This window comes from Eleutherodactylus coqui, chromosome 13 (assembly GCF_035609145.1).
Source record: "Eleutherodactylus coqui strain aEleCoq1 chromosome 13, aEleCoq1.hap1, whole genome shotgun sequence".
Lineage (NCBI taxonomy): Eukaryota > Metazoa > Chordata > Amphibia > Anura > Eleutherodactylidae > Eleutherodactylus > Eleutherodactylus coqui.
In genome coordinates this window covers 29,342,820-29,367,967 of record NC_089849.1, presented here as the reverse complement: position 1 = coordinate 29,367,967, position 25,148 = coordinate 29,342,820, and the positions used below count along the sequence as shown (strand labels likewise).

The 25,148-nt window shown below is 43.8% G+C and overlaps 1 protein-coding gene across 1 annotated transcript in view; it reads right to left on the bottom strand.

The window, feature by feature from the left end:
* Positions 1-25,148, bottom strand: part of LOC136587344 (myosin light chain kinase, smooth muscle-like) — a 67,705-nt gene that overhangs the window by 8,029 nt on the left and 34,528 nt on the right. Inside the window, exons 8-17 of the mRNA XM_066585913.1 lie at positions 23,880-24,049; positions 21,733-21,858; positions 19,339-19,473; positions 11,210-11,245; positions 9,894-10,021; positions 7,909-8,062; positions 4,316-4,621; positions 3,208-3,310; positions 2,098-2,301; positions 1,766-1,983 (exon numbers count right to left, since the gene is read on the bottom strand). Of these exons, the coding sequence (XP_066442010.1) occupies positions 1,766-1,983; positions 2,098-2,301; positions 3,208-3,310; positions 4,316-4,621; positions 7,909-8,062; positions 9,894-10,021; positions 11,210-11,245; positions 19,339-19,473; positions 21,733-21,858; positions 23,880-24,049 (1,580 nt within the window). The remainder of the gene's footprint in view (positions 1-1,765; positions 1,984-2,097; positions 2,302-3,207; positions 3,311-4,315; positions 4,622-7,908; positions 8,063-9,893; positions 10,022-11,209; positions 11,246-19,338; positions 19,474-21,732; positions 21,859-23,879; positions 24,050-25,148) is intronic.

Below are 25,148 nucleotides of genomic sequence, written 5' to 3'. Positions count from 1 at the left end.
TAGAGTGGCCGAGCATTCCCCTCGACAGGACTGCTGGAGATGTTGACTACAGAGTTTGACAATATCCTGCAGTCCCATGAAATGGAGCAGCAGCATACATGCTTGTCTGCAGTCCATTCATATAGGAGGGTTATTACACCTCTTTCTCTCGATCGGATCCCAGTGGTCAGTCCTTGCACCAGACACTTCTCACCTATCCATAGGAGAGGAGAAGTTAAAATAGTCAGAGAAGTTCAAATCTTTAAATATCCCCTTTTAATGAAAATTGCACAGAAGTACTAAAAGGCAATCCATTTAATTTACCAATCTGGTGAAGCTCACGAACCACTGTTAAATGTTAAGGCCATATTTACATCTGCATTACAGGAGGTGTTCCGATAGGAGCGTCCAGCATAAAATCCCCAACAGAATTATGGAAGACATATGGACCCAATAATAGTACGTTCAATTGGCCCTGTTTGCTTCTATCAGGGGGCAGATCCATTCAGGCAGGAATTTCGTTTCCCCGCTTCCATGGCAGGGCAAGAAAACTGAAACCTAAACGCATATATGGTTGTGGTCTAAACCATACAGCAGCTCACACTAGTCTGTCTATACAACTCGTATATGCAGCTCATATGTAGCTTATACATCAAGAGAAGCAATATACAAGACTTGCACATAAAAGCTGTCTAAGTAACCTTAAATAGACAGTAATGTTTCAAACAACTTGTGCTTTTAGGATAGCAGTTTTGCTAGGGATCTCACTGGCCATTTAATTTACTTGCCTAAAAAAGGTTTTTGTGCTTTTAAAGAAAAAAAAAAAAACAAAACAAAACAAAAAAAAAAAACACCTTCTAAAGTACCGTCTTTCATGCTATTCTACCTTGCTGTCCACGGTCTGCCCTGCCATCATGTCACTGACAGACACTAGGATGCAGTCACCAGAGAAGTCATCCTGCTCACTGAGCTGTATGCAGAGAGGAGGGACAGACATGCAGACGTGAATCCTGTAGCCAATGTTGAGATATCTGCTGCTGTTTATAGACTTGTACACTTCTAAAGCTTGCTATACAGTCCTACATTATCAGGTTGTGGGTTTTAGGCCTCCTTCACACGGGCCACGAAGTTGTGCGATTTTGTAATGTTGCTACAAATCGCATGTATGTGAAGCCCATAATTTCCTATGGGTTCCTAGACACATGCAATGTTTTGTAGCATGCTACAAAACTACACAAAAACCTTGCGGGGCCGGCGATATGCCCGCGACTCGCGAGGTTTTGTAGTCCACATTTCCCTATGGAGCCTTCCTCTGTTGCATCGCATGAAAACGCGGTTTTCATGCGATGCAACTTTGACAGTAGCAAATGCTACTGTCAAAGCTATAATCTAAGCCCTAACTACCGGGGGGGGAAATAAAAATAAAAAAAAAAAATCACCATAGACGTTCTGTCAGTCTGACCACAGCTTCTCCCCATGTCCCGGCACGGATCTTCTCTTTTGGCCAGGGATTCAAAAATCCTTCCTGGAAGCGCTGGCTGTGATTGGCTGACACTTAGCCAATCAAAGCAAGTGCTCGATGAATGGCAGTGATTGAACCAATCACAGCCATTCTTTGAGCACTGGCTGTGATTGGATAAGCGGCAGCCAATCACAGCCAGCGCTTCCAGCAGTCGGGATTTTTCAATGAAATGCAGACGGAAATCCTTAGACATAAATCAAGCTGGTATAAACAAGCCCTAGTGTGTGCGGTATATGGTAGGTTCACTGTACGTTCATTTCTCACCCAGTTTCCGGGCCAGACCAAAGTCAATGATTTTGACTCGCGTGTCAACTTTGCTGACGCAGACAATGTTCTCTGGTTTAAGGTCCAGATGGACGATGCTCTGCTGGTGCATATATCCCACCCCACTAAGAATCTGCGACATATACTCAATACTGGTTATCTCTGTGTGCTCAAAGTCATCCGCTACAATCCGCTCGAACAGCTCACCACCTGCGATGCTGAGAGAATGGGAGACCATTACAAATTAGGACGGTCATGAAGGTAGAAGCAAGAATAGGAGTCAGTGAGGAAGGAGGGAGAGCCTCAAGAAGGGGCAAGGGGACAAAACTTACTACTCGAGCACCAGGATCACCCAGCCAGGCTCCTGGAAAGCCGCTACACAATGCACCAGACGGGGGTGATGGAGTTTGTTCATCAATTCAACTTCTGCCCGAGCATTTGCTATGTCTTTCTGTAGACGGGCCTTTGAATACTTCCCGGCACAGATTTTTCCACTGGCCTTTTCCTGTAGTTTGTAGACTTGGCCAAATTTACCCCTGAAACAGAGATAAAAGTATAAGTAGATTGCCTTTACATGCTGCAGCTCAGCTACATTTATTTAACGCAGTATGAAAGGCATATGACATATGGCCACTAGATGGCGCAAGACAACAGTTTTCAGATGACTGCTATTAAAAAGGGGTTCTTCAGCTTTGAACTATTGATGGCCAGTTGCAAAAGTTGCAGGGGTCAATGCTAGGGATCTCTGCCGAGAGATCAAGGGCCTAATCCACATGCGGCTCAGTGGCATAATACATGGCTTAGCTGCGGATTTCTGCAGCAATTTTAGATGTAGAATTTGCTATGTGAACATAAACAATGAGGGGTTAGTAGTTTTTATTAGTATAACTTTGGGGTATAATATGACTTTTTGATCGCTTTAAATTTTTTTTTTATTCCATGTATTTTTCTACTTTTATGGTGTGCAGCACGTTTGGATCATTATAGCACAGAAACAGTTGGCCATGCTATAAGGCCGGCCGAGAGGCCATTTTTTAGACTTCCAGCTGCCCTTACTTTAGATGCCACAATAATTGACCACACCATCTAAAAAGTGGTTAAAACAGGCACTAAACAGCAGAGTTTGCATAGACTAGGGTGCATTAAAGAGGCGCATTTGTGGTCATTAAAGTATTAAAATGGTCTACACCCAGTCATGGCATGCGCTTTGGAATCACAGCCATCAAAACAATCACTATCTGTTGCAGTACAAAGGCGGCCGTGGCTAGCTCTGGGCTAGTACTGAAGCTCACATGCACGTCTGTAGCTCCTCCCGTCCGTTTATAACACTGGGGTCTCGTGCAGAAGACGGGCTGTTGGGCTCACTCAAATACAAAACTTGGAACACTATGGGAATCCACATAACATCACAAATTAGGACTATTCTCCTGACCTCCACTTACATTCCTAGCTTTTCCAACTTAACATACAAGTCATCCACCCGATCTTTGGAGTTAAGGGAGACTTCGGTGTATTCCACAGGCTCCTCAAAATCGGGGTCTTCATCTGTGACGAAATTGAGAATAAGGTCACAATGTGGCTGTAAATCAGATAGGCAATGCAGTTTACCACTTCTGGCGTATACAGTAGCGTATCACATGTGCCGCAAATAGAAGCGGACTGTGCGACTGCTTCAGGGTCAAATGGCTCCATCTCACCCGCTGAGCCTCCAGCCCTGCTCCCCGAACACCAGCAAGAGTGTTCATTCTCAGCGTTACCCTTCTGTGCCTGATGCCATCCAGGACGTTCATTGCATCATCTGCCCCCTCCTGCTCTCAGAGTACAGTGTGCAGCAGACTAAATGAGGGATCAGTAGCTCAGAGCGCTCCAGCCGGCATCAGGCTTGGAAGTGGGGATAGCAGCAGTGTTACTTTGTTAGGCCATAAACGTAGGCCTTGTGGGTAGTGGCAGAATGGGAAGAGTGTCCAGAGAGGAGTCACAGCAGAAAAAGTCATGATGGTCTGAACCCAGAGAGAAGAAAAGGTAAAGCAAAGGTCACAAAATCAGAGGAGGAGACGACATCTATGGAGGTAACTGCACTGTAATTGCTACTACTGTGCAGCGCTGGTATCCAGGAAGAGAAATTGCCCATGTATGAACCCAAAATTCAAAAGAACAGTGTCTATATTCGTGCATCTCAATACACAAATCTCAGCCATGTCAAAGCGGCCTAAAGAGGTCACAGCGCTTAAGACAAGGGATATGGCCTGTACACGGCATACCAGACAGCGCCGTACACTGTATACTGGCTGCGCCTGGTATAGCAGCTCAATTACATTCACTTGAAAGCGACTGAGCTGCTTATAGGCTACGTGACGAATGAACACTCACTCGAGCACTGTGGGGATCCCAGGCAGTGACCCTCCCCCGACAGGTCACCAAATGTTAGAGTTCTAAAACTTCTCTCTTGGGCCTGTCTCTAGGACAGTGGTCCTCAAAACATGCATTCTAGCCCTGAATATTTCATCAAGTAAGAGGAATATGTATGTTTGTAGTGTATCGTTATCTCACCTCTTGTGGAAGCCATGATAACTGCATCAGACTCCGCTGCGGCTTCACTTACTCCATATGCATTGGCAGCTCTCACTCGAAACTGGTATTGTTCTCCTGGCACCAGTCCCTCCTTCACGTGATAAGAGGTGCTGGTACAGGTGTCCGTCAGTAGCCTCCAACTATCTTGTCCAACCTGCTTTACTTCTATACTGTATCTCAGAACCGCACTACCACCATCATATGATGGGCCTGACCAGGAGAGGGTGAGCGAGGACTGCTGCAAGCCAGAGATGAGGGGCTTCCCTGCGGGTGGAGACGGGTGATCTGCATGAAGAGATTTTAGCACCATTAAGTGAAAGTACAAACTTTGGAAGGTGTACAGTAGCAAGTAAGCGGATAAGATTTTCGAATGTTTTCTGCAAGGGAATCAGAGCATACTGAGCATCTGCAACAATGTAAAGGGTGAAATCTGCAAGAGGATTTTGCTGCATAGCATCCTGCAACAGATCCACCCTAAAGGGCTTGTCCAATGTCAGACCTTTCATACACCCGCTGCTGCTGAGGGTCTGCAAGTTCTGTTGGTCACAGAGCAGGATGAGCATGTGCGAGATGAATGAAAATGTTGAAAGTGAGCACAAGTGGCTATTTCAATCAATCCCATTCACAGGGAATGGAACCACTAGAACAACTAGAAGAGAACTAAGTAGAGGAATGCCCTCCAGACAAGAATGGGGTCTGGGTATAAGCAGACATACCGTCTCTGCAGCCTTTTCCGCTGCACAGCAGGCCAGAGGGGGCCCTCACTACAGTGGCTGCGGTGATAGTTCCTGGAACCCCGGCCCCTAAAACCTCCTGATCACCACCAATGCTCCTACTGAACAGCCACATCACACTGCAACATGTAGAGCATAGCCTGATTCTGCCCCCCTTCCCCCATCCCCGGTGTTTAGTATAGTATGTCTGCAGTCTGCACTAATTTTGTTTTCCAATAAAATGGTAAGCAGATATAATGGAACCAAACCCTCTTCCATTTTGTTGCTCCTTTGATGGAACAGCAAAGCAGAAAATAGACACGGATGTGAACGAGCCCATTGGAGAAACCGCAGGAGCTATAATATAACCTGATATTTAAAGGCGTAGTAGAGCTGAGCGGCTGTGTTGAAACCCAACGTGTTATGATAGATATGTGGTCTATAAAGTATTTGTGGGTGTATATTAGGTGTAATTATAGTGTTCTATATAATACACATTCACAAATCCTTAGAGAGATTATAATAGATATGCTGACTCCAATCTCATTGTGGGGAAAGGGGCCCAGGCACATTCTATGCACAGGCACTCTGGCCCCCAAATCTATTGGCGGACACAATGTTCTTAGCAGCAGTGGTTGTCACAGAGGGTCAGGCGCTTTCTTGACTTTTACCACCTGCCCAACTTGGTCCCCATTTAGATTAGGCCTAGGACCAGTTTGGGGCACCAGGAATACACTTGGAGACATCTTGAAGACTTCTAGAACAAATCCAGTTTTCCCCACTTTCAGATAGACGTGCTATATGACCCATGTGAATTAAATAAAAATTACATTAGGACTAGGAGCATTACCCATTACACTTAGGAGTTTGTAGTAACACAATAATAAAGTTTTCTATAGAATGGCCTGACAATATACATACACTATATACCATTTTGTGGAGGTTGTGATACAGCAGATCAGTCTACAGAAGTGAATTTAGCAAAGCAAATGAGGATAATGGTGAGATAGTCAACGGCTTTCACAATCATTTGCTTTTGATGTCTTCAAAGGCCGATATATTGCATTTCTGGATAACTGCATTGTATCCATCGCCAGAAGTCGCATTTCCAGGCAGGAATCCCACCCAAAAGCCTGAACTCTCCCCCCCCCCCCCCCTCCCAAACCATTATAGAAGCTTTAGTAGATCACACAAAGCAGTTATATATGTAACTGGACTTTCCTTTATCAGGGAGACGCCATCTAGTCTTCTCCCCCAGCCTAGTAGTCAAATACCCGGGGTTGTTGGCAACTCCCTAGGCATCAGGCACTTGGGCCATATGCCATACCAGCTTCCTCAACTACACCCCTGCCTGAAGCTGTGTATACACCCAAGATAGTTGAACAGTTTGTTGGGTGGACAGAGTCCTCCGACTCTCATAAACATACATACTAAGCGGAGCATGCGAGTAATCATGAATCTTTTACGTGGGACGACTGTCAAGTGCTTAAGCATCCAACAGCTATTCCAACGACTATCGCTCCAATGCCTTCACACAGGACTGAGGATTGCTTACTGAATGGCGACCGAGCGCTAATCTCTCTTTTGGCTGCCCACCTCCATTCAGAGTGAACAGGCATAGATGAATGACTGTCTGCTGACATGGGCTGACAATCGCTTGGTTTTTAGGGGAGCTTAAACATGGACCAGTCACCTGCAATCACTCGAGAGATTACTTGAGCAACTATTGGCCCATGTATAAGGAGTACCGTTACTTCAGTAGTAAGAGAAGCTGCTGTCAGGAGATTCATATGGCACCAGGTTCTGGTGGGACATGAGTTGCATCCAGAATTGCCTAGCAGTCAGACGAATTGCAAACAAGTATAGATGTTCTACTCGGCCAAACATGCATGTTATTTTACGAGTAGTTGTTGGAAGACTTTGGGACAACTTAGGGAAATCAAAGGACGTGACAGCTTAAAATCCAGTCCTGTCTGGCCTAAGGGCTTCCATTGTGGACAATTAAGCCATCCCATAAACATTGCATGAAGGTTGTCAGAACCCACCAATATAGTGGGTCTGCTCGACCATCTAATATGTATGGTGAAGTTCCTATTCTTCTAGCAGGAAATAGAGGGAAAGAAGGGTGGGGCACGTTGAGGTTATTGGGGAGTCAAGCCAAAGCCAGGGGCATCCAACAGTGGCTTATTCCCCTTTCTTTAGTAACAGCATATGTAAGCTCGGGTAAACCCAGCATACACAGGTATGGGTGAGGGATGTCATTTGGAATAGCTCGTTCGATTGAGGGCCATCTACAGTTTATGGTCTGCTTTAGCTGTCAAATACATTAGATTTTTGTCAGCGGACTCACCATATTCAAAGTGATCGTGAAGAGCTTTAGTCAGGAAAGTGAATTTCTCGGTGGCTAAATGTAAATATCTCTTTGAAGCCACATCAGCGCTCAACATGCATGTAGTTCTTTACAAGGTTTCACGTTTCTGAGAAAACCCAAAGTGCGTCTTCTCTAAACATATGTGCAATGGAATCGAATGTGCTTCCATTGTGGGATAGTTGAGCCTTTGTGGACAGGTAGGGCAACAGTAGTGTTTCTCAATGGCCTTACCACCCATCTGCCTTCACCACATTATGTCCTATATACTGTACATGCCATCTTCCAGATCCCCGACTGGCACATCAAGATATCAAAAGCCAAGATATGGCTCACATGATCTCACATTTATGTAGAGGCAGGGTTCTTCTAAATACATATATCTTGCTTAAGAAAAAGGTCCAACTCTAATTAGTTGTGATGGGCAACATCAACCCCTCTTCTAGTACAGGATAACCATTTGTCTTTATGCAACTCCACGGTATACCTACCCACAACTGTGAGGCGAGTGTGATGCTGGACGCTCCCAGTCTGGTCTTGCACGCACAGCGTGTAACTGCCGCCGTCTTCCTCGCACACCTCTCGGATCAGCAGGCGGCTCTCCGTCTCCGATGTCACGGCACAAATTCGAGGACTCTCCACAACCTCAAGAATTTGAAGTACAGGATTATGAGAAGTAGACTGTAGAGACTTATCTATGACCTTTCCTAATCTAGCTATACCCAGTGTCCTGTGTGTATGCGGGAGGAAGGAAGGCAGATTAACACTGTACACGGGTCATTTCCCTTGTGGTGCTGCAAAGAACACGTTTAGGGCATATATAATGCAATCCAGGTTATAGTTTATTTCTATACTACGTGAGGTGACTTAGCCAGACCATTTTTAAGTTCACACACCGGCCAGGATGAAGATTTCAAACCTCCCCCGATTGGTGTACAATAGTCAATTGGGGAGAAATTTTTGATGAGACTTAAGGTACTTTGAGGCCAATTTCACACGCTCATGTAATGTTCTCCACGGATGCGAAGAGTTTGTATTAAAGACTCCTCCCATCACTCCGGCACAGTTGCGATCCTACACACGGCCGACCACAAAGTCAGGCTGTGAAACTTGGCCAGATATCACGCTCGTGCGATGTACTACCAGATGTGAGACATTTCTGCCAAAAGTGCCTCCTATCACTTTGGGGAGGCTGCGATCCTCCGGCTCGTTAGTTGAGCTCATTGAAATGAAGCTACTAATGACCAACTTCTTGCTCCGTGTAAACAGGCAGTTCATTCCAGAACCACCAACTCGTGAATGGAGGTGGGCAAGCAGAAGAGATCTCCGGCCTGCCCCCCTTCCATTCACCAAATGGCTATCACCCCTATGTGAAAGCAGAGGAGTGAGTAGTTGGGGTGGCAGTCGGGCGCTAAAAATGCCTAAGTATAGTCTTATGTAGATGCATCCTTAGGCCGGCGTCACGAGCGTGTGCACATTTGCACGCTCCTCATTGCAATTATGTTGTGCACTGAACGAGGATTTTTTGTGCATTTTACTGTACTTTTCCCGCCCGCATGGCATGTTCATTTGCATGTGGCAAACAAATGTGCACTGACTGAAATGGCTAATTTGTCTAATGAGTTCCAGATGTGCTTTTTCCAGCGAGAACACACCTCTCCACATACATTTGCGCATCGCCCTTTGACATCTATGGGGAGCTTTGGTCCACAAATTCACAGAAAAGTACAGCATGCTGCTTACTGAAGTGTGAACAAACCCATTGAAATTAATGGGTTCCATCCTCTGCATAAGGCACGCACGAATATGCCCGTGTGACGCCGGACTTAGGATCCTTTTACATGGCAAGATAAATTGGAACACGTATGCAACCAGTGGTGAAGTAGCGATCATATCTAGTTGGCTTGGCAAGTATTTACACTGGAGGGGCCCCTTATCTTCTGCATCCAGCTGTTCCCTGCTCGGAGCGTCCGGCTGTTATACAGCCGAGCGCTCCGGGAGGGTATGGAGAAAAGAGCTGGACCGCTCTGTTCTTCATACCCAGCCTGTCATCAGGGAGCGGGATACAGCCGAAACAATAGTATCAGCTGTATCCCACTGTGAATCCCTGATAAGACTCATTTTGAGCGATAATCCTTGTCTAAATGGGCCTTTACAGCAGACAAGCAATGATTTTTTCTTGTGTCCAAAAGATCCAAATCAGTGATAGTCTAACGATTTATTGCCAATCGTCTGCATGAGTTTACACCAAATTATGCAAATCACTCCAGCAATTATTCACATAATAATCATGCCGTGTAAAAAGGCCCCAAGACTGCCAAATACAAGTTGGGGCTACTAGAGAAGGGAGGGAAAGTGGAGGAGTACATAGAATTGTCTAGTTTGGGACAGTCACTTTCCACCTCAACATCAAGTCTCCATTAGAAGAAAGTTACATTGAGATTTCACATTACAGCGCTATAAATCAGTTCTTTACCGGTTTCTTGTTCCGCACCCAGGAAGCAGCCAGTGGGGGTGTCCCCTGGATTGAACAGCTCAATTCTGCCTGTTCACCTTTCTTCACTTCTACTTGTGATACTTTATTCATGATCTTTAGACTATCCCCTGTAAAGATATAGGCAGGCTATTTATTTTGCATTTCATGCTATAGGTTTTAATTGCCCTTTAGTAAATCAACATTATCCAAGCACAGCAAGGTCACATAGGTGATGTATTTTGGGGCAGGGGATAGTCAAGAAGAAGCAACAAGTCTTTCACAAATCCCATTAAACTATATACACAAAGGAAGATTCTGGGAGCACATTTTTACTGCCACCATAGAAAGGAGGGGGAGGGGGGGGGGGAGCCACTGAGATTACAGGCTACTAATTTCAGGTGGCAATGCCAAGGATTACCCCCAATGAATGACATGACCCTAATCTTTGTGGATCTGCTGCAAACACATTCACAACAGAAATCCAGCACAAGCCTTGGATTTCTATGTGAAGTTTGTAGTAAAATGTGTCAATATGCAGAAATTAAACATGGAAGAACCTGTAAAGGCTATACTAGTGTTATCCCATTAGGATAGGGGCTATTATGAGCCAAAGCGGATGCAGTCTCTCCATAGATTACATGTTTGGTCAAGCTTTTGAATGGCCAGGATGCAATAATACCAAGTGTATTTCCAGGCAGTCTCCCCCTAGTGGTTTCAGCCCATTTAACAATATGGAATCTTCAAAAAAAATAAAAATAATAATTATATATTATATTTATAGTCACTTAGCACTGTTGGTTAACCGAATTTCAGCAAAAAGTTTGGTTTGGTGGAGCGCTGTGGTGTGGCCCTAGATTCAAATCTGATTGAGGACAACACCTGCATGGCGTTTGTATGTTCTCCCTGTATGTGTGTGGATTTCTCCTTCAGAATAAAATCATTCATATAGCGCATACATATTACATCAGTGATATTGTCTGTCCCTTTTTAGGGCCAACAATCTATATTCGCCTATTTTTAGGTTTCTGGAGGGTGGGAGGACATACAAACTCCATGCAGATGTTGTCCTTAGTCAGATTTGAACCTAGGGCCCCAGCACTGCATGAGAGGAAGAAAAGAGGGTGGGGGAATAATTGTTTTAGTGGGTTCACTCAAGATGAACATGTGAGGTTCAGGTTTGACGGTTAGCTTGCTCAACACCAATATTAATTGGGGGATTATCCCTCCACATCACAGGGGCGGCTAAAGTGGTTTGGTCCTCTACTGTATGCATAAGAAATAAGGAAATAAGCACATAACACTAGATGGGTACTTACCAGATCTTTGAGGTTTCCTCTTTGGAGAAACTGGATCTACAAAAGAAAAAAAAAAAAGTTAAATCTTAAAAACGTGATAGAAAAATGGGACCAAAAGTATTAGAGAAAAGAAGCAAATCAACACTCAGTGTAAATGTAAGCTCCAGTTGTTCAGCCCCATCAAGTCCACCGCTCCTGGTGTGTGCCCCTACATAGCTACAGGATTTAGGAGAAGCCAATTGAGTGTCCAATAAGAATCCATATCCTCAGGCACCAAGTTCTCCATTAAACCGATTTACAGCAGAGTCATCCCCCTCTATTGGTTCTTTGTTTCCATGTCACATTTTCATCTCCCTTATTTACATTTACAAGTCACATGTGAACAAGTTGCTGTTTTAGGCACATTAAAACAATCATTTCAACATTTACGGCAAGTCTCAGAACAAAGACAACAAAAACCCACAAGTTGAATGCAATACAGGCACAATGCCACCTCTGTGACTCATTACACGGTTAGCACTTTACCAATTCGATCAGGAAATTCTTTACAGATGGCAATACTCTACATCAGAGTTCTCCAACCTGTGACCCTTCACCAAAGGCTAAAGTACAACTCCAAGTATGCCCGGAAAGCTGCAGAGGGCACTGCCCTAGAGAGTAACACTAGTTATACTTTTTGCTTCCTGTTAATCCAAAAACATATGATTCACTACAGTCAATGTCCAAAGTCCAGAATTATATAGAAGAGCCGCTTCTGAGAGTTTGACCGGGGTTGGTGGAGAATGCCGACCTTTGGAATAGTTGGCAAGGCTAAAATAATTAAACAAATAACTAACTAAGTCAGGCAGAACCAGATCTAGAGAGTCAGTGTTCAAGAGACATGGTCTAAAGCGTAGGTATAAACATTCACTTCCAGGATGCAGGGCAACCCATACGTTAGGCAGCAGTGCATCCTTTTAGTGGCTGGGGTGCATCAGATGGCCTTAGACAGGAAAACTTTCCCCCAATCTCACCAGTGATCTGATTTTTTTATGCTATTGGAACATACACTGGAAGATATTTGGGAATATTGGGCAACAATAGGAAAAGTTAGAAAATTCTCAACTTATTCCCACAAGTTTTAAAATCGGTCTGAACTGATTAGGTCGTTCGTCTAAAGGTTATTACTGTTAATCGTGATTTTGGGCTGCATTTTACCATGTATCATGATGCAGATTCAACATAAGATGCAGCAGGAGGAGTTACAAAGCCATATAAGATATGTCTAACAAAGAAATGAGAATGATTAATATTATAGTTACAAGCAATTCGTTAACCTTTATGAAGAAACCACCCATTACTAGCTACAGCCATCTAAATCCTAGGAGCAACACTATGCACAGTATGGAATAATGCAGGAACAAGATATAGTACAACGAACAGTCCTGTGGAACAGAAAGCCATCCAAATGTTACATAATGCACAGTATAACAGCTCACAAAGAGTAGCAGTCCATCAGAAGGAGGACGTATGAAAATGAAACCTGCTTGAAGTATTTATACCTAGTCAGCCCACCTTCATCAGGTCACTAGCCTTGTCCTCCTTAAGGAGGACGCTATTCCTAGATTAGTAGATCTCCACTTCTCACAAACAGGCCAGTTAATGTACTCATTTGTGTACACATCTACAGTCACATTGAGGCTGGCCTCACTTACATATTTTGCGTGGAAGTACTGACTTCACCAACTCAGGCTAATCCGTAGTGTTCCTCTATCAGAGTTTGTAAAAGCCCATATTGCTGTTGCTCAGCATATCATCCCAGGATCTTTCTTGCGGTTGCTGCTCCCCCTTATGGTTCCTACATCAGGTGGAGATCGATCCCTCTATATCACATACTGTACACTTCAGGTGGTTCCTTGTACCACAGTCACAAGTCTGGTCCTGCACCTGTCAATTTGCAGATAGTCTGCAGGAGTAGTTATCGCACCTCCAGGGAGAGCAGCGCTCCATCTCTGCTCTTTACAATGCCGGTTGTAGTTCCAACACCTTTTACAGTGCTAGCATAGTCTCTCAAAAGTTCCCACAAAAGCATACCCTGTGCTGAGACTGGTACAGATTTGGGTGCAGTTTGGCGCAAGTCACAGTCCAGCTCCATGGCAGCATTTTAACCTTTAGGGTAGGCCACCTTTAAACTCTCAGATCGTTTACCATCTGCTAAACGTGTCTTATTCCACATTCAGTGGGTTAAGGCTTTCCAGCTGTAAGCCTTTGAAATAATGGACTTGAGTGAAGTCTGTTCACCATACAAGAGGCTGGGGGAAAACTTACACTGCACAACAGCTTCAAGAAGCAGCGGTCTTTTGCTAATCCATGTTTTTCACGACATGGTCATACTATAACTGTCATGTGCCGGTTCTACGTGTAATAAGTTACATTTGAAGCTGTTGCACGTCAGTGCCTACTGACACATCCATGATGGCAAAATTAAGGATACAAACAAACCTGACTGCTGAAGATAACATGGCCCTAGCTTCACCAAGTCTGTCGATTCATTCAACTTCTGCCCTTCATCTATAGCAGTGTTCCCCAACTCCAGTCCTCAGGGACCGCCAACAGGTCATGTTTTCAGGATTTCCTCAGTGTTGCACAGGTGATGTAATTATTGTCAGTCCTCAGACATTGCCGCAGGTGTTACCATAGGATATCCTGAAAACATCACCTGTTGGGGGTGCTGAGGACTGGAGTTGGGGACCTCTGATCTATAGCACCATTAGTTACAACTGTAAGAGGCTCTCTGGGACTTTCTATTGATGATGCATCTTCAGGATAGGTCGTCATTAGTTGATTGTGGATCCTGAGCAGTGGACCTCTGCCACTCATCAGTTGATTCCTGGGCCCACAGTTAGCGTAGATAGTGCCGTCCATATGGCAGTAGCCCAATTTGGTACTGTAGGCACAACTCCCAACTCAGGCTGTTGCAATGCAGACAGCGCCATCTTCTTCCAGAACTGCCCGCACAAACAACGGGTCCATGTATCAGCAGATCGGGAGGCATTTAGAGTAGTGCACCCCCATCGATCAACTATTAATAACCTGTCCGGAGGATGGGTCATCTACAGTAAAAGTTTACTTTTGCACGACTCATTGATTGGGCATGAGCTTTAATTTCCCTGATCAGACCATGTAAAATGCAAAGGATCAGCCAGCAAACAAGATTGGGGCATTTATGCAAGCAAAAAAAAAAAAAAAAAAAAATACTTGCTTGTTGGCTGCAGAGGTCCTTGTAAACAGGAGCAGGAAATCGGAAGCCCTGCCGGAGATGTGAAACCATCCTTACATAAAGCCACCCTGGACAAAGTTGGCCAAACAGCTTCTCTGACTACCTGATGCCCACTGTGTATTAGTTTGCATCATTCGCATAAGACTGCTTTGATTGGTCAGCACTGCCCAATCAGATCAGCACTTAGTGTCTGACTACCTGATGCACACTGCATTGGTAGTCTAAGCAGCGATTTGGCCAGGACCAGAGGATCACTTTAATAGGAGCTCAGTTTAAGCTGGTCATAGATTTGAGATCAATATACCCAAAAAGGCCGATTAGGACCAATTTGGCAGCCATTACCTGACTACATACAAACAAGTTGTTGAAGTTTTGATCAGTTGCGTCCATATTCTGAAGTGTTTTGTACGTTGTAAAAGGGGTCATAAATGCCTGAGGCCTCGAACAATAGTACAACAGAACAACCAATCTGTCCAGTCTACTGGTTTTATAGATCCCAGTGCGGACAGGCTTCAGTAGCAGAATTGCAAGTTCAGCTCTGGGCTGTAACTCAAAAATCAGTAAAATTGTGCAAGGATGATCCCATTCTCTGAAGTCATCCAAGGCTGCAGTCAGTCTAGTATAGGATCCATCCAATGTATAACAGTAACAAGGCGTCATCTGTCTGTATCGTATGTCCCAGGAGACTTTGGCTTGTGTGTCGGCCTATGGATACTAATTGTGTGATCATAAAGCTTCATATCAACCACGGGGAGAAGAAAATGACATCATTGTATTCCTGCACGAGAAGTGTTTGTTGTTCCTCACCAGGGTGTGCCACCATGAAATAATATGATATAATTAACCCCCATGAAAATAAATATTCAATAATTAAATGAAAACATAATCAGTCACACAAAACATATGGAGCGTCTCATAACCCTGCGGGGACAAAAGCTTTACTGATAGAACCGACTATAGATAGCGAGTGTGGGAATAGTGTACGAGTACCCAATAGACAGTGTGCCAATTGGCAATGTAGTCTATGCCAACCTGTGGCAAGGCCACAACTCCTAGTATACCCAGATAGCCACCTGCTAGGAGATGTAGTATTGCAAGAGCTGGAAAGCCAGAGGTGGAGATCAGTCCACTGCTGTAGCATAGACATTCACAAGTTAATTCTAGCTTTTTAAACCCATATATTAAAATGTCATTACACTACCCTTCCCAATGCCAATCCCTTATAACCCCAGGCTGTGTGGAAAACTGTCTCTACGGAGAGGACATTCTCCATCATGAGTAATCCCATACAACTCATTTGAATAGGAAGCTTCTGTGCCAATTCACCTTTACTCAAAGAATTAGGATAGACTACCCCATAAAATATATTTATTTATATACATTGTAGTGTCTCAACTAATGCGCTCTAGGCCAACATGTATGGATGGGATGAGCAGACCTTCACTCAAGGTGAAAGGCACTATTCTCATCATAGATATTCATGACATAGTATCAACAGGATAGGCCATAAGGGCTGTGTCCTTGGGGTAGCACCTGTTGTGGCCAGATAGCCATATAAAACCTATAGAAAGTTAAAGGCATCTGCATTTGTTTGTAGCATTCCCCCCCCCCCCCCCCCAAAAAAAAATGCAGCATGCAGAATGGCAGCAAATACAATATTAACAAACACATACGTGCACAAACACAAAAATAGTATGGGCCTATAAGTGGCTATATCCTGAATAGGAATGGTCCCTTTACTATAAGGCCTCCCATATCTATCAGCACATTGGAGTTTGACCTTCAGTATTGCAGCAATAGGTTATAGCTTTCCTATAGAAAACCTTCCCCACACCATTACTTCATCTCCACAGCCTAAACAGGAAGGGGTCATCCATTCATGCTGCTTGTGCCAAATTCTGATCTCCCATGAACAGAGATCTGGATTCATCTGACCAGGTGAGGTTTGTCCACTGCTCAGCGATCAATTTATGTGCCCTTTTGTCCACTGGAGTTTCGCTTTTCTGTTTGTCTTAGACAGCTCTCTTTGGCGCTGGAACTGGTCATCTGCTGTTATAGCCCATCCTTAACCCTTTCCAATCCACTGTCTGACGTCTAAAGACATTCTGATTGAAGGCTGTACAGCTCCAAAGTCAAAAGACGTCCGGCAGGGTATTCTTACTGTAGATTGGCCACTCTGTTGTCGGGGCCCTCTCCAGGATGTCACATACCGCAGTACTGGCTCTAGCCAGCAGATGGCGCCATTGAATAATGGCAGAAAGAGAAAGCCCCCTAGGAAACCCTGAACCCAAAATTGGACTGCAAAGGGTTAATAATGAGCAACGAGTTGAGCATTCAGACAGCATCTAGTTGGAGCACCAGCGCTCTATTCCGCTGCAATTTCCTTGAATGCGCAGCATATGTTGGTCCAAATGATTCCCAACATCCTCCTCTGACCCCTTTCATCAACGAGTTGTTTCTGTCCACAAGATCCCCTTTGCTGGGCATTTTTCCCTTGATCACACCATTCTCAGTATACTCTCCACATTACAAGATTGGCAGTGACATCCCGGCCCAGCTAGCCTAGCACTGATGACCCGGCCTCGTTGGAAGTCGCTCAATCGCTGGATTTTTACCATCTAATGTGGATTCACATGAAACTGATCCACAGAAACCCCATCAGGTGATTTCATGCTGCACTCCAGGGGCACGGGGATAATCTCCATACAGAGCAGATCCAATCATGAAAGGGCCAGGGGCTTTAATAAAGTGGTCAGTGTAAGAGCCCCTTACAGATCTGTATAACATGCCGAATAAATGGCAGTAGTAATACTACTGAAGACATGAATAGTACAGACCACTGAAAAAAAATATTGGTCCCCGCCAGGGTCTCTCAATCCCAGTTACAGGACTTTTTCTGCATCCCATATTATGTAATTACAGCCCATTGCCTTTTTCTAGTTAAATTGGGAGTTTTGTATAATTATATGGAATGTGCACTAGAAATACGTTTTGTAATCCCCTCCCCCCTTTTAAGGCTGCTGGGAACAATGGGGATAATGTTGTCCACATATTACTTTATAATTAACTCTAATTGTAAGTTTTCAGAGCCCAGAGGCTCCTTCCACTGCACAGCAGCTTCAAAGGCAATGGTCTCTTATTAACCCCTTAGTGACAACCAATGCACCTTTTTGCATACACGTTTGGGCTTGTTGGTAGCAGCGTCAGACTCCTGCTCCAACAGCCAGGAACGGAGAAATCTCAGCTTTTGGCAGTTTAACCCCTTACATGCCATAATAAATAGCAACTGAAATCAAATCGCAAGGTACAAGCGGCTTCCCATGGCAGCCAGAGGCCTGATAAGGGCCATAGGCCGTCTTCACGGGAGTGCAAGTGCATCAACACGATAGGCGTCAAGTTTATATTCTTTGCGCATGCAAGTAGTACTCATTTATGTGTGCAGAAGAGCACACAACCACGCTCCCATTGATTGCAATGGGCAGTTAGTTCACTATGTGCCATTTGCCTTCACAAATGCGCAAAAGCTTGCTATGTATTTTTTGCACAAATGAAATGTGTGCATGGGAATAAACCCATTCACGTACAATTTTTTTTGCGTGCAATATGTATGCAAATCCAGCCTTTAAGTGCTATATAACACAGCCTAGTAGACCCCGCCTCCAGCAGAGTCTAATCGGTTGCGGTCGTAAGGCCCATTTAGACTACGATTAATCGCTCAAAAGATTGATTTGTGTGTCTAAATAATTGCTGTGTCTAAATGTGCCCATCTTTCAGTTTTCTGCTGAACAATTGTTTTCAGTCATGCTTGAAAACCATTGTTCGAGCAGAACACAGTGTGTGGTCCTGCTCATCAGCTGTTCTGCCAGAGAGCTGATTACAGCTAAAAAAATTGTAACATTGTATCAGCTGTTCTCAGCTGTCACCCCCACAAACAGAACAGCTGATGTAGAAGGGCCCCATGCTGTGTCTGCTGTCCATGGTGCTGAATTCTTCATGGGGAGCTAGAGATTACATTGTTCTCTCTTAGGAGCCCCTGGCTGAACAATAGAGCCAATTACAGAGCTCAGACCTCCTGCTGAGTTCTGCAACAGCTCCCAGAAGCTCATTTGCATGCAAAAGAAGCTGATAAAGTTAGTGACAACCAATATCACTGCATCCATAACAATCCAAATGCAGAAAATATGTTTTGGCATTTGTTTTGCTTGGTGAACACAAAACAAACAAACACACAAAACACACGGGTAAAAATATGTAGACCCCTAGTGGTCTCAGCCCATTTAATATGGAATCCTCAAAAAAAAATAAAAAAATTATTATTATATATATATATATATATATATATATATATATATATATATATATATATATATATATATATATATATATATATATATATATATATCACACACACCATTTTCTTTTCGTTCACCTCCTAAAAAAACATACAAAAAGTGATCCAGAAGTCACATGTACCGCAAACTGCTAGCAATAGCTCTACCCATAAAATGCAAGACCCCACATAGCTTTGTCGACGTCAAGACAAAAATGCTCTGGATTTTAGAATGTGGCAGTGCAGATTCAATTGCTTATGCTAAAGTAATAAAAACATCTATATAAACTTGGTAGAGCAGCAATTGTGCTGATCTAGATAAGCAAATCATTGTTATTTTTTTACCAAACTGAAGACCATGAAAACAAAAACCAACAATGGTAAAATTTCCAGGGGAAAGGAGGCGTCTCTTCCCCCACCCCCACACACACACCCCACGAAAAAAAGGCTAATAGTAATACATTATATGTACCTCAGTGTGGTGCCATTAAAAATAAAAACTTGCCCTGCAAAAAACAAGCTCTCATACAGCAAGTCAATGAGTTCACTACAAGTTCTTACCTTTAGATGGACTGCTGGGAGCGGACTCATCGCTAAAGGACACAGACCGACAATTATCAACACTGCTCTTCTTGTGAGGGGATTCAAGTGCAATACAGGATGCCCTCTTCCCTTCTCTTTCTCGGTTTTCCCAAACTACAAGTAGAAATAGGAAAGTCATTTCCCACTAAATTTGAGACCGGTAATAAGATACTCTTTTTGTCTGACATTGTTCTGCATTCTACACCAAAAAAAAAAAAAAAAAAAGCTTGTACAAAAATATACTATTTGGAAAGTGTCAATGTGCTGCTGACATTCATCATGGTCTATGTTCTAAACAGTTTTGGATGCACTGTGAGGTTAAGCGAGGCAAGAACCATCATTTCCCTTCCAGTGTTCCTACTGTAATTCACACAAATGCCACTCAGAAAAAATATTCATGCGACAAGTGGAATATTTTAGCATTGTACTTTACAGTAATCAGATTCACAGTCTGACTAAGCCAGTTGTCTAGATAATAAAATTTCTCTCATGGTGTTCTTAAGACCGGCATTTCAGATGCCGGTCTTAAAATTTCCATCAGCATAAGTGGAGAAGAGATGCGATTTGTGTAATTTACGTTTTGCTCAGTTAGATAGGCGATGATACTGTAAGGGTTTTTCCATTGAGGTTACACTTCCACTTAGTGTTTGTATTGCACATAAGGATGTGTGGTGCTAGGAGAAAGAATGGTTCAAGTTATGGTGGTCACGTGGGTGCAGACCCTCTAGGGGTTGGATATATATAGCGGCATTCCACTCCACTTTTGTTTTCTCTACTTCTAAAGTACGGCAACAACAGTCTACAGTAAGGAAGACAATCTCCAGTAGGTCATAGGAACTTCAGCTTGTAGCAATTGCTCCAGTGCAGAGTTGGCCCCCCCATAAGAACTCTTGGCTTACAACCTAGTGATTGGCTTGTGTCTGGATATGGGCATCCTGGGGCCCACCACCATGACACCCCCCCCCCCCCCTTCCCTGGGAGCAGCAACTATGCCCATCTGGCTGAGTGAGCACTGTACTAGTGGCCATTACTATCCTATTGAAATTCCTGGTCTATGGAGAGGACTGTATGCAGTTGTGGTAACGTTATTTGTTCAAGAACTTTTACCTTGCTCAAAGGGCAATATTGGAACTTTGACATATGTTTGACCCATTGTATGGTCAATAAGAACCGCACTATAAGTTGACCATTAACGTTCAATAATAGCCAAGTTGAACTGTTCTTGTAGCTATAAGCCTTTGACAGCACCCTTACAGGCCTGTAATCACCAATACGCAAAGACCCATGGGTATGGAGTCCAACTCAGACGGGAAGCGTCCCTAGCTGGGGAGCCTGTAACTGATCCAGAGCTGCTGCTACAGGTCCCCGAGCCAAGACCCCCCATCTTCTGCAGGGGCAGAAACCCCTTTCCATTGGCGGATTTCCCCTTACACATGATACACTGAATATATAAAGAGGTGGATGGCTCTTCATATATTAGGTCCATTTCGGCACCTCCATGTGCACGAACATAAAATTTACCCCATGTCTTATCAGATGTTCATTTCCGGTATAATTTATTCTAGTTTCTGGCATAAAATTGTACATAAAGGATGTTGCGCACGCAAAAAGTTACAAGTCTCTGCAAAATCCCCACTTCTGAAAAGTTTTAAAACTTTTTTTTATGCCAGAAACTGGTATAAAGTTTTATGAATGTCTCCTCATGAATGAGAATACTAATAAGATCTGTCAGAACCAAGTATCCTGCCTGTTAACAGTTTCCACAAATAGTTTCTTCAAAGCAAATACTAAGTATACAACTCCAACAAAAAGGTAATTAGGACATTATTGCAGCATTACTAGATTTCACATATGCTAATTGTATAGTGAAGGTTAGTCAATGGCAGAGATTCTCTTTAAGGGTTCATTAACACGGGGCTTGAGTTTTTACTGACTGAAACTTGCCTATTCAGTACGTATTTTGGCCCTTCTTTTGGCGCATGTAGTCACTGCATATTTACACGTTAAAAATCCAAACGGGGCCCATTTACTTCATGCCTAAATACGTAGCAAGTATGCGTGTAACAGGCACCATCACTGCACATTTGTGTAGTCCCATTCACTTCAAAGGCCTATTTCTGTAAATATTGGAATAAAATTTTTTTTTTTTAAATTGTTTTTTTTAATGCAGCCGGAAAGAAAAAAAAAAAAAAAAAGTTAAGAAAAATATACGTGTGAACAAACCCATTGACAATGTGTTCTAGTCACTCCGTAATATGCTGCATATTTACACGCATGCGAATGAGCCCCAACAACTGCAACATCTACTATAAATAATCACGTAATTCCAAGCTGTGTAACAAGGAAGAATAAGCCACAGGTAGAACACATTACCCTTTGTAGTCACGGCTTTAGCCTTCTCCGGCTGTGGGGTGGTAGGAGGAGGAGAAGGGCAGCTTTCTGCCTGAGATGCCTCTTGCACAGTAGGGAGCGGTCCTTCTCTAACCAGCCGTCTGGTAGCTGAAAAACCACAACAGGTCAAATCTTGACACTTGAGAGTCAAGTGCTGCACTCCCAGGCTAGTCTAGGGGAGATACAGTATACACAGTAGGGCGAAAAGAAAAGCAAACATTTATATATGTAACTAGAGAGCAGGTAACATCAACTGCCAGCAAGGTCATTGTAATACTGAACAATAGAACCATAGGAGGTTCCTTTTTTCATTTCAGCAGTTGTTGTACAATAAACGTTAATCCTGACAGAACTCTGCTGTTCCCACCCCCCCCACCCCCCCCAAAAAAAAGAAAATTGGCAACTTCAATGATCCCTTTATGTTAGAAGGGTCACCTGAAAATGAGTTGATCACAGCAATCAGATATTATGAAGTTCTCCTGTAGATAACAAGAGTTCAGTTCTCCCACAGCGCCACCGCAGGGGAGATGAAGAATTAAAAAGGCACCCACTGAAAATGACTGACTGTTTGATAAGTGGGTTGGCTGGGTCCTCCAGACAGACAATGAGGCTCCTTGTTGATACTCTGGCTAATGGCAGGTTTACACGGGCCAACTATCATCACTCATACATTAAGAGCCCGATTACTGGTCCAAAATATTGGATTGTGCAAATTTAAGCGCTAAGTGTTCAGTGTAAACACGGCCAACGACTGAACGATAATTCGTACGCCTCTCGTTCATTTTATGCAGGCATTAAAAATTTTTTTTTTAAATCATTGTTCGCACATCGTTGCGTGTAAACAGCAGTTGTGTAGTCATTCACATTCACTGGTCCTGTGTAGAACAACTAAACAAGAAGTGAACTTAAACCTTTTTTTTTTTTTTTTTTTTTAAATCTGCCTGTATAAACCGTTAGAACGAGCTCGGTCATCATTTGCTCATGCGAATGACTTATCACTCCATGTAAATGGAGCCCAACAACTCGCTCTGGTGACTAGCTGACTTTCACTGAAACTTACAGCTCCCTGCAAAAGTTTATTGGCTAGTCATTGAAAGAAAGGATTACCCATTTACAGCAGACAATAATCCAATCTGCTAACGACTATTTTTCGGAGACCTGAAATGAAGTAATTTGTGAATAAATTCTTGCTCTTCACCCTGTTGGTGACCGTGATTACATGGAACCCGTCACTTACATCTGCTTGACTGATAGATGAGGGTTCTAAATAGTTGTCTGATTTAGAAAGTATGGAAACAACCGCTTCACGCTATGTTCACATGCAAAATAGTGTGGTAGTGGCCCTAGAACTGCATCCGACTAAGGCCTGGCTCCCACAAAGGGGCCGGATTCAGCACGCGGGAGGCCCGTAGCGGATTCTGTCTGTAAACGCTGCATACCTCCATTAACTGTATTGCGGATGACCGCGGGGTGTACTGTTTTTTTTTTTGTTTATTTTTATCTTCTGCACGGTCGTTTAGTTATGATGAGAGTACCTGCAGCCCATACACAATGTTAAATTGCGTATGGGCTGCGGGTCGCTCAGCTCCCATTGACATGAATGAAGGCAGTCCGCGTGGATTCCGCAACTAAATAAAGCACGCTGCAATTTTTCCTTCCACTCACGGAATACGCAATTCATATCGGAGTGTGCAGGGAAGAAAAAAAAAAAAAATAAGTAGTTTTTAAAAGCCTTTTAATACCAGCGTTTTACTGCAGATTGTCTGAGTGAAAGGCAATTCACAATCCGCAATACAAATCCACTCATGTTAGCCCAGCTAAAACAGCAAAAAAATAAAAAATAAAAAAATAAAAAAAAATAAAAAAAAGGGGGGGGGGGTTCCTGGAGACCCCCCCCCCCCTCCCATTAATCACAGTTACAGGGGGCTGCAGCGCTGCTCCAAATGTAGTTCCCCTTTGTCTGCTGGGAAGCTTCCAATCTCCAATGTGTCCTTGGAATCTCCCATTCACTAATATGGAGCAGCAGTGAATGAGAGACTGCGATCCGAACAGATTCAAGTTGGAAGACAAAAGGGATACTTGCAAGTAAACATGCAACAGGCTCGTTAAAATGTCTTTAAGTTTCTTACCATTGGGGGCATGAGTAAGGATTGGTACTGGAGACTTGACTTTTCGCACACACAGTTCACCTCCATTCTGCGGGCAGAGCTCAAATGTGACCGTCAGGAGTTTGTCAGAGGTTTTCACTACTTGGAGATGACAGGGCACCTTTGCCGAGGGCACCTTCATGTCAGACACTGAGTAGGAGATAGAAGGTGGTTAGGCATCTCTCCTGATCTATCCGGATGGTCTGTTATCATTAACTCAATCAACGGGTTAAGCAGGTCAAGGACAGACAGTTCTTGCAGTTGATAAATGCCCCTTTGCCTTGTAGTATAGGACTGCAGGAGGTCCCACATGGAGCAATTCAAGATTAGTGTTAGGACTCGTCCCATACACACCTGCGTGTGAACACTGCATATGTAATGGCCCAGTACATTCATTTCTGGCCCCCTCCATAGTGTCACACAGGTCATGTCTTTTGTAGGTGCGCTGTGCAAATTGTCTTGTCATTCTGTTATGTGTATTGCACAGCTACAGGAAGCGAGAGGTTTAGGCCTCATGTCCACGGGGAAAAGAAGAATTAAAATCCGCAGCGGGCCTGATTTTCCCCGTGGACATGAGGTCTAAGTGTTGCATGAGCCTGGGAGATGCTTGCAATGTTATCATTTATGTCCTGTCACGTGGTATGAGTGAGCATATAAATAGGAGTGTGAGAGAGCGGGAAGAGACTCGATTCTTTTCGATTCCAGAAAAAATGTGCCAGCCACATGGGGGTATATTCAACTCCCATGTGGTGAAGATTGGAGGAAAGGTTCCTGATCATTTGTATGACGGTAACTGTGAGCCCCAAAAGAGAGAGCGTGTGAAGGATGGGGGGGGGGGGGGGGGGATGTCATGGCCAAAATCCCTGTGCAGAGGTACTCCCTTACTACTGTTCCTACGCGGCCATCCTAGGCACAGAGGTACTTAAATTCTACTGTTTTCCTACATGGCTGTCCTGTGCCTGGGATCACCGTGTAGAGGTACTATCCTATTGTTTGGCATCCTGCATCTGAACTTGATGTAATTTGTGCCTTCCACCAAGTGTTTATTCTAAGTAAGGTTTTGCCAGGCCCTGACCATTCCCGGGGACCTGAGGTATGTGATACAGGTCTGCGGCTCATTTATTTACCGCCAAGTGTCTTTCCTGTGGGTAACAAAACCGTAGCGTCACTTGTGACAATCCCTATGCCTGTTGGCAAGTTTATTGGGCATCTCTCACCTAGGGGTGCCCGGAAGAGGCCCAGCGCTGCCCT